We start from the raw sequence: 9,145 nt of genomic DNA on the forward strand, positions 1-9,145 counted from the left end.
ACACACACAGTTCAGGGGAGGGGGTACTGAGGTCTCTGGACGAGGCTCCCATCCACTTATGGAGTGGGAAGGGCACACCCATCCTTTACCTGCATGCTCACTGCTCAGTTGTCTTTATTGCTGCTGCCTGACAGCCCGTCTCCATTTCCACAGATGGAAGGCTAGATGATGCTTCAAGCTCCCTTTCCTTGTGATTCCAAATCGCCTTGCCTCCAAAACTGGCTCCCGTACTGTTGTACCCAGAGCTTGGTGCATCCGCGGTGGCCTTCTGCGTCCATTCCCCTTGTAGGTGGGCCACTGACCTTCACAAGTCCAGTTTCCAGAGGACAGGCTTTTCAAGGCAAGGTGCAAGGGAAATCCTGCCGGGACAGGAAGAGTGGCAGTTGGAGACTACGCTGTACGAAGGAAAGAAGAGTGGGCAGTGACCCCAGGAAGGGCACGTCCAGGGGACATCTCCATTTCACTCCAGAGGAGGCTCTGTTTTACAGAAGCGTGGTTGTTGTTTTCTGAACGTTTCCCATGTAGTCCAGGTTAGCCTCAGACTTGCTATGTAGCCAAGGATGATCCTCCTGCTGACTCCTGGGATGACAGGCATGTGGCACCATGTCTGGTTCGCACCCAGGGCTTTGTGAGCCCCGCTGGGGCCAGCACTCGGCTGAGACACCCCCCCCGCCCCCCCCCACCGCAGCCCATTTTCAAGCGAACAGGAGCCATGCTTCTCGTGTGAATTCTCCAGATGGGAGAAGCCTGCGGTCTGCCAGCAAAACTGAGGGGATATGCAGATGGTCAGTTTAAGCCTCTTGGGAAGAAAACACCGCCCCCACCCTACCCACACACCCCACCCCCGCCCTTCACCTCTATTCCTACTCCCAGCCCCTGGCAAGAAACAACTTGTTATATCAACAAGCAAACGGGGAAGCCACTAGGGCTGCTCTGACTCAGAACCTGGAAGAGGGGCCCTGAGGAGGATGGACGCTGAAGGAGGGAGGAGGGCCTCTGCCTACTGGAGAGAGCAAGAACCCAAAGAGATACCAGAGGGTCCCTCGGTTCCTGAGGGTGGCCGTTGATGGAGCGGGCACAGTCTCTACCTGTCTATCCTCGCCTACCCAAGAGTTTGGGTTGGCTATTCTGGACCTGGGGTCAGGAGGGGGCTTCCCCGTTTACTGACTAATTAAGTGCTTATTAGCGCCAATTTGTACCCCTGTCAGAGGAGGGGCACCCTAAAGCCACGCCTGTGCTTCCGAGGATAGTGGGGGTGTTGGCTGGGAACCCCCTTCCTCTTCCATCCTTAGTGACAGTCGCCAACCGTGGCGCACGGACACGCGCACCGCACCAGGCGATGCGTTGCAGCGTGCGCTGCGCCCAGCACCGGCGGGCCCAGGGACGCAAGCAGGGCCGAGCATCTAGTCCCCATCCCCACCTACACCTCCCCGGGGGGGCCCTGGTGAGTGGCCGGGCCGGGAAGGGTTAAGCCCACAGAGCTAGTGTCGCGGCCTAGAGAGGCGGCGGCGACGGTGGCGAAGGCGAAGGCAGCGGCCGCGGTAGTGGCGGCGGGGACCGGGGCGCGGGGGCGCGGCGGGCGGCAGGGGCGGGGGACAGGATGCGGATGCCGGGGGGACTTCCTGTGCCGGCCCCCCCAGCGCCCCCGCCCCGGTCCGGCCGCTTCCCGCACGGACGCACAGCACGGGAGGGCGGGCGAGCGATCGGGGACCTGGCCCGGCCGCGGCGCCCGCCCCCCGCCCCTCGGGCACCTGTGGCCGGTGATCGCCCAGGACCCTTGTCACCCGGTTCCCACCGAGCCGACCTAGGGCCCCAGCTTTGGCCCTGCTGCGCGCCATGGGCCACTCGGACCAACCCTGATCCCTGCTCCGGATTTGGAGCCCTGCCTCCCTTCCCTGTCCCTACGTGAGAGTCTACACCAACTTCTGCGTGGGAACTCCACTCTGCACCTTGTCTTGGCCCAGGGCGACCTCGGCAGCTCTGACAGTGAAGACCCTGTGGAGTGCCCCTAAAGGGTTCTCCCGAGGGTGGTCAGAGCCTCCGTGGCGCATTCTAGATGGAGACACCTCCGGAAGGAGCTGGCTGAAGGGCCGTGGCCTTCACCTTGTAGCCACTGATGACCACACCTCCCCTAGCGCAGAGGCTGCTACCGGCAGCGGCGGCGGCGGCGGCGGCGGCGGGAAATGCTGTTCCAGGTGAGGCCTGGAGGAGAATCTAGCAGGCGCACAGGGACGCTTCTCGAAGGAGGGTTCCTAAAGCCAGAGCGAGATGTATAGTCAACTGGCATGGGGAAGTGGGGGCGCCTGAATGTGGAGACCACTTCTTCAGGGTGGACTTGGGATAGGGACACAGGCCTGCAGAAGGCTCCTGCTAACAGGCTACAGTGCTCTGGACACCTACTTTCCCAGGGACTTGGGGTGACACCTGAACTATGTGGCCTTTGAATCCTGGGGGGTGGGGGATGGTCATGATTTGGAAGGGGACAAGGGGCTGTGCCATGGATACCCTCAGGTGTGCCTCAAACTTCCCAGCCTTGGGAGAGGCTGGTCCCCACGGTTATGTTTCAGTGTGGGAGCAGGAGGGCCACTGGTCAGCTGAGGTGGAACCCTGTGTATATCCATCAAACAACAGCAGCTCTGGCTGTTCTGCGCAGGAAAGGGGTTCAGCCGCCACCACCTCCCTTTTGAACAGTTTCCTTTATTTCTCTTAGCACAGCCTGCTCCCGGAGACCCTGGTGTGACCACCAGGATGGAGCTGGGCCCAGCAACAGAGACCTTTGTGTTGGAGCTGCGGTGTCTTGAGGATGGGGGTCCAGGGCCTGACACCCTCTCAGGTGAGGGTTGAGGTGTGCTGACTGGGGGACCCAGCAAGGACTCTTTAGTTGAGTTGCAAGCGGGGAACAGTCCAGACCACAACAGAAGGACCCTGTGTGATCAGCAGCAGATTCACTCATGCCTGCTAATCTCAGCTACCTTGAAACTTGATTTAGTGATTTAGGACCTGTCCAGGTGGCAGTCAGGTCAAGGTCTTGCTGCAGAGAAACACCTGGACAGATTCAGTGGCCTCAGCCCTAACCACCACCCCCACCCCACATACCTGGGCTGGCTCTAATCTGCTTTTCCCAGGTGGCCTACCATCTCCCACCTGGGACTGGAGAGTTGGCCCCTTTTTCTAATGCCTCAGACACTGGCTGCTTGGCTTCTTTTCTCTAGGTCCCTGGTTCTTGTTTCCTCAGCGTCTGGTCCCATCTCTTTCCCTCCACCTGCCACACAGAGGCTCCCATGGCATGGGATTTCCCACTCCTCTTCCTGGGATGCTTGCAGGGGTAGCCTTCAAGGGTGGACCGGAGTCAGTTTTCACATCCTGTGCTTTAAAAGGTGGCAAGTAACAATGTGGGGGCAGGCTTGACCAGAGCTGAGAGGCAGGAAGAGCTGGGCATTGGGGACACATGCCTGGAACCCCAGAATGTGAGAGGCTAGGGCAAAAGGGTGGCAGTTTGACAGCATGACCTTTGTAGTGAGTTCCAGGCTAGGACTATATACAATGAGACACTGTTGCAGAGAGAGAGAGAGAGAGAGAGAGAGAGAGAGAGAGAGAGAGAAGAGAAGAGAAGAGAAGAGAAGAGAAGAGAAGAGAATAGAATAGAATATATAACAATCAGAAAAACTGGAAGAATAAAGTGATAGAAAAAATGGGGGACGTATGAATTGAACAAAGACTCCATTGTAAATTTAACTCTAGCAGGCACACACTTCAGGTGACATCTAACTACATGCTCAATAAAATGCTTCTGTGGAAACTGCTGTCCCAGGAAGTCAGAGTGACCACGTGACCAAGCTAGAAATGAGGAGATTCACACAGAGGTGAGGTCTGTCCCTGCAGAGGAACCAGAAGAAAGGAGTGTGTGAGAGGTGTTGAGCTTGCTGTAGGGAAATGTCCTCAGAGCTGTCTTCATCTACCCAGCTGGTCTATAGAAGTGTCTCTGAAAAATGTGTTCTAGAGGCTCGGGAGGGAGGTGGCTCGGCGGGGAAAGCGCTCACCCTACGAGCTTGAGGATAAGAGTTCGAGTCCCCCCACCCAAAAAAAAGCGTTCTTAGTCCCTAGAAGTCACGAGGAAGCATGCTAATTCGTGTCTGTAATCCCAGCACTTCTATGGTGAGATGGGAGGCAGAGGCAGCAGCATCCTCCGAAGTTCTGGGGCCAGCTAGCCTGGCTGGCCCGTGCAGTGGTGGACAAGAGACCCTGCCTACAAGGGGGAGGTCAGGTCCAACAGCCAAGGTTGTCCTCTGACCTCTCTAGGTGTGCTGTGGCACATATGTCCCCACAAGCACACCCATTGACACACATGCACACCCATGGACACCCATGCACACCCATGGACACCCATGCACACCCATGGACACACATGCACACCCATGGACACACATGCACATATACACAAGGCACACAACTTTTTTAAAAAAATGCATTCCACAAAGATGATTAGAAAGTTTTTTTTCCCTAAAATATAATTACACGCAACTTTTTTTTTTTTTTTTGCATGTGTGATGTGCATGTGTGTATTCAGGTTTCTTATCTGTGTTTGGGTGCTCCTGTGTGGGTGTGCATGGACGTGCGTGTACCTGGAGCACCAGGTGGATGTCATGAACCATCCTCGATTGTTCTTCCACCTTATTCAGTGGGGCAGGGTCTCTGAATCAAACCCAAAGCTTGCCTATATGCCGTTCTTTCCAGCAGCTTCCTCCACGGATCCCCTCTCTCCACCCTCTGAGGCTGGAGGTGCAGGTATGCTGCTGTGCCCAGCTTTTCAGTTACCTCCTGAACTGCAGACTCCCATCTGCCCTCCCCAGTGCCCCTCCCCCTCTTCCTTGATACTTCAGGATTTTCTAGAAACAACTTGTTGTATCCTTACAGAAATGGCTCATTATTCACAAACACGGCAAATTTCACTTAAAGTGTGATCATTGCCAGGCTGTGGTGGCAAACATCTTTAATCCCAGCACTCGGGAGGCAGAGGCAGGCAGATCTCTGTGAGTTCAACGCCAGCCTGGTCTACAGAGCTAGTTCTAAGACAGCTAGGACTACACAGAGAAAACCTGCTCCGAAAACCCAAATAGGTCAGGTGTGGTGGCCCACGCCTTTAAAACCAGCACTCTCGAGGCAGAGGCAGGCAGATCTTTGTGAGTTTGAGGCCAGCCTGATCTACAAAGTGAGTCCAGGACAGTCAGGGCTACACAGAGAAACCCTGTCTCGAAAAACCAAACCAAACCAAACAAAAACAAAAAAACTAAATAGATGATAGATAGACAGAGAGACATACATATGAATGTGGCCATAAATGAGGTCAGAGTCCACCATTGGAATAGCTGATTGCCCCTGAATGAGGAGAAAGTGCCAGCAACCTATCAGGAAATGGTGTCAGGAGCCCCAAGCTCCTGTGTTGGTATCAAAACCAAGAGTTACCCAGTGGGCTTGTGTGAAGGAGGCTCAGAGGGAGTCAGAACGAAGTAATCAGGGGATTCTGGGGATGTCTGTGCTGTCACCATTACCACTGATCCCACATTTTTGGATCCTTGCTCAAAGCCCCTTATTGTATCCTGAGCACATTCTTTTTGGGAGTCTGGTCCAGATAGCTGCCTATCAATTCTTCTCTCCTGGCTTCCTGCCATTTCCACTACAGGTGGCAGTGGTGGGAGTGAGAGCCAGGAGGAAGAAGAGGTTCAGGAGAGGAGCAGCAGCAGTCCACAGCCACCAGCACTTGCAGCCCCAGTCGGGGCCAGTAACAATACTGATGCAGAGCAGCTGGGACCACAGGACTTGCGAGTGCGACGGTTCAAGCAGCAGCAGCCAGAGCTGGACCAACAGCCGCAGCGCATGCAGTTGCAAGAGCAGCAAGCTCAGCATCAGCTGTTAGGATCTCAGCCAGAATTGCTGCAGCAGCAGCAGCAGCAGCAAGATGGGCAGCAGCGGAGACAGCTGCAGCAAGAACGTCAGGAAAACCTCCAGTCCGTGCAGCAACAGAAACCCCTCCCACAGCTGCAAGTGGGGCAGCAGCCGGGACTTGTACTGCAACAAGGCCAAGAGCAACAATTGTTGCTGCTGCAGCAACAGTTGAGGATGCAGCCCCAAGGGCAAGGGCAACAGCTGTTGCTACAGCAGCAGGAACAGCTGCAACAGCAGCAAATTCAACAGCAGCAACAGCTATTGCAGCAACAAGTGAAAGAACAGGCTTTGCTGCTGCTGCAGCCGTCACAGCAGTCAATGCAAGAGCAACAGCAGTCCCAGCAGCAGCTTCTCCAACAGCAGCAACTATTGCAGCCACAGGGACAACAGCTGCAGCAACATGTGGAAGATCAAGCATTGCAGCAGCAGTTACAGCAAGCGCAAGAACAACAGCTGTTGCAACAACAGGAGCAGTTACAGCAGCAGCACCTGCTGCTCCAACAACAGCAACTATTACAGCAGCAGGGACAATTGCAACAGCAACAATTGCAACAGCAGGTGTTGTTGCTGCAGCCACAGGGACAGTTACAGCAGCAGCTGTTGCTTCAGCAGCAACAGGCACAGTTGCAGCAGCAGCTCTTGCAGCAGCAACAGGCACAGTTACAGCAGCAGCTATTGCTACAGCAGCAAGAACAATTGCAGCGGCAACAGTTGTTGCTACAGCAGCAGGAACAGCTGCAGCACGAGCAGCAGCTGCAGCCTCGTCCACTGGAGCCAGAGGAGGAGGAAGAGGTGGAACTGGAGCTCATGCCAGTGGACGTGGGGTCTGAGCAGGAGCTGGAGAGGCAGCAGGAGCTGGAGAGGCTGCAGGAACAACGGCAGCTGCAGCTAAAACTGCAGGAACAGCTGCATCAGCTGGAGCAGCACCTGGAGCAGCAGCAGCAGCTGGAGCAGCTACAGCAGCAGCAGCTGGAGCAACAGGAGGTGCACCTGGAGCTGACCCCCGTGGAGCTAGGGGCCCAGCACCCGGAGCTGCAGCTGGACCTGACCTCTGTGCAGCCAGAGCTTCAGCTAGAGCTGGTACCCGCTCCAGGAGGTGGCGCAGCACCAGCTCCAGCAACCGTCGTGGTGGCTCCTCCAGGTTACGTGGTGCTGCAAGAGCTCATGGTGCTGCCCGCTGTGGCCACATCCACTGTGGTGGCCATCCCAGGTCCCGCGGGGAGTGCTGCTCTGACCCCTGCCAGACAGAGGAGGAAGCGGCGAGCCCGGGACAGGCCAACCATCTGCGGGGAGTGTGGCAAGGGTTTCAGCCGCAGCACGGACCTGGTGCGACACCAAGCTACGCACACTGGGGAGAGACCGCATCTCTGCAGCGAGTGCGGGAAGGGCTTCTCGCAGCACTCCAACCTGGTGACCCACCAGCGCATCCACACAGGCGAGAAGCCCTACGCCTGCACCTACTGCTCCAAGCGCTTCAGCGAGAGCTCGGCGCTGGTGCAGCATCAGCGCACCCACACCGGAGAGCGGCCCTACGCCTGCGGCGACTGCGGCAAGCGCTTCAGCGTCTCCTCCAACCTGCTGCGCCACCGCCGCACCCACTCCGGTGAGCGGCCCTACGTGTGCGAGGACTGCGGCGAGCGCTTCAGGCACAAGGTGCAGATCCGCAGGCATGAGCGCCAGCTGCACGGGGCAGGACGTTCCCGAGGCCTGGGCCTCCTGAGGTCCTCCAGGCCTGCATCCTCGGGAGGCTCCACAAGGGCCCAGCAGGCCTCTGCATCCGGGAGGTCCTGAGTGGTGTGAGAGATAGCCACACACACCTGGACCCAAGGTCACGGTCTTAACCCCAGTTTGGGGTCTTTCTGAGTATATTGAATTATCCTAGAAAAGACTTCCATCTTTTCCCAGCCTCCCCTCCCCCTAGCACCAAGTTCGCAGATTCACTCCCCCCCCCCCCCGCCAAAAACCGTGCACAAAAGAACATCTCCGTGTGGGTGAGAGAGACTGCCCAATTTTGTTCCTTCCTGGGAAAATTGGACTGAGACTCGCCTGGTGGCAAACAACTAGTGAGGTTTGGATACAACGAAACAGTAACCAGCAAACGAAATGTGCTCTGTGTGTGTGTGTGTGTGTGTGTGTGTGTGTGTGTGTGTGTTGCAGGGAGCTTGGAAATGTATGGATGGGTCTGAATACTTAAGGAGGCACTGAAAAAAGCCGGAGCTGAGGATGTAGCTGAGCCAGGGAGAGAGCTTGCTTAGCAGAAAGGCCTGGGTTTCATCTCCAGCAGCAAAACAACCTGGTGTGTTGGCACCCAGAATCCCAGCACTTGGGAGGGATTGTGGAGGCAGGGGGACCAGAGGTTCAAGGTCATTTTCAGCCACAATAGTGAGTTGGAGGATAAATAGGGACCTTGCCTCAAAAAAAAAAAAAAAAAAAAAAAAAAAAAAAAAAAAAAAAAAAAGAAAAAGGAAAAAAAAAAAAAAAAAAGAAAAAGAAAAAAGAAAGTAAACTAGCCTTCACAATGCACTAATGCACTGCACTTGGGCAAGGCGGCGAATGGTCGTAAGTGACATAAACCTTGAAAATATTTGTCAGGTTGAAAGGCGGAAGGGTGGACAGAGTTCTGGTGCAAATGTCTTGTGTTCATAGACACCGTCACGGTGGCAATCAGGTCAGTGTGCAAATAAAAGGCAGGAAGTTCTGCTCTGGATAAGTCAAACCTTCCTCTCCAAGGATTCCAGACTGCAGACGTTTGAAGAAGGTTCTGGGCCTCTGTTGCAGTGTTCCCATGCCATCTGTACCTCCCGACTATCCATGCCCTCATAATAAGAGCTCACGTGAAACAGAGATTTCCAAGAAGAGCCCGCTGAGAACTTCCGGGTAGCCCCCTCCCAACCTAAACTGCTTAGATGTCACCCAAGGCGTCAGCACCATATGACCCAGGGAACCTTAGTCTCCAGGGCCCCGGGGCAGTAGGGAGAAGTGGCCAGAGGAAACTGACCCTACCTCTGGGTCTGGGGATGTGGGAGGAATGTTGGGGACAAGGACTGGAGGGGTATCAGAAAGGCTGCAACATAACGTTTGCCAAATCATGTAGGGCAGAGACTGTGGGAGCCGAGCGTCTGCGGGAAGGTGTACAGGTGGAAGGAGACTCTCCCTGGCTCTCAGCCACTTCCTGCCCCACCTGCCCTGACTGCCCTGGGTG

General features: G+C 55.8%; 1 protein-coding gene across 4 annotated transcripts; it reads left to right on the plus strand.

The window, feature by feature from the left end:
• The first annotated feature begins 959 nt into the window (after positions 1–959).
• Znf853 (zinc finger protein 853) lies at positions 960–7,817 on the plus strand. 4 transcript variants are annotated; one of them, XM_051161092.1, is made up of 4 exons: positions 960–1,444; positions 1,965–2,195; positions 2,711–2,833; positions 5,681–7,817. In XM_051161092.1, exons 2-4 carry the CDS (start codon positions 2,117–2,119, stop codon positions 7,732–7,734), a joined length of 2,256 nt encoding a protein of 751 aa, XP_051017049.1. In that variant the 5' UTR covers positions 960–1,444; positions 1,965–2,116; the 3' UTR covers positions 7,735–7,817. The 4 variants fall into 4 exon arrangements, 3 of the variants coding, with proteins under 3 accessions (XP_051017049.1, XP_051017048.1, XP_051017050.1); XR_007832340.1 differs by lacking the exon at positions 960–1,444 and adding an exon at positions 3,742–3,863 and having other exon boundaries at positions 2,175–2,195; positions 2,716–2,833; positions 5,681–5,827; XM_051161091.1 differs by lacking the exon at positions 960–1,444 and having other exon boundaries at positions 1,718–2,195.
• The last annotated feature ends 1,328 nt before the right edge of the window (positions 7,818–9,145 follow it).

This window comes from Acomys russatus, chromosome 19 (assembly GCF_903995435.1).
Source record: "Acomys russatus chromosome 19, mAcoRus1.1, whole genome shotgun sequence".
NCBI lineage: Eukaryota > Metazoa > Chordata > Mammalia > Rodentia > Muridae > Acomys > Acomys russatus.

Coding starts and splice junctions, on each gene's coding strand:
- Znf853 (XM_051161092.1), top strand. CDS start 2,117: ATGACCACACCTCCCCTAGCGCAGAGGCTGCTACCGGCAGCGGCGGCG. Junction 2,196..2,710: donor GGCGGGAAATGCTGTTCCAG/GTGAGGCCTGGA, acceptor TATTTCTCTTAG/CACAGCCTGCTCCCGGAGAC. Junction 2,834..5,680: donor AGGGCCTGACACCCTCTCAG/GTGAGGGTTGAG, acceptor TTTCCACTACAG/GTGGCAGTGGTGGGAGTGAG.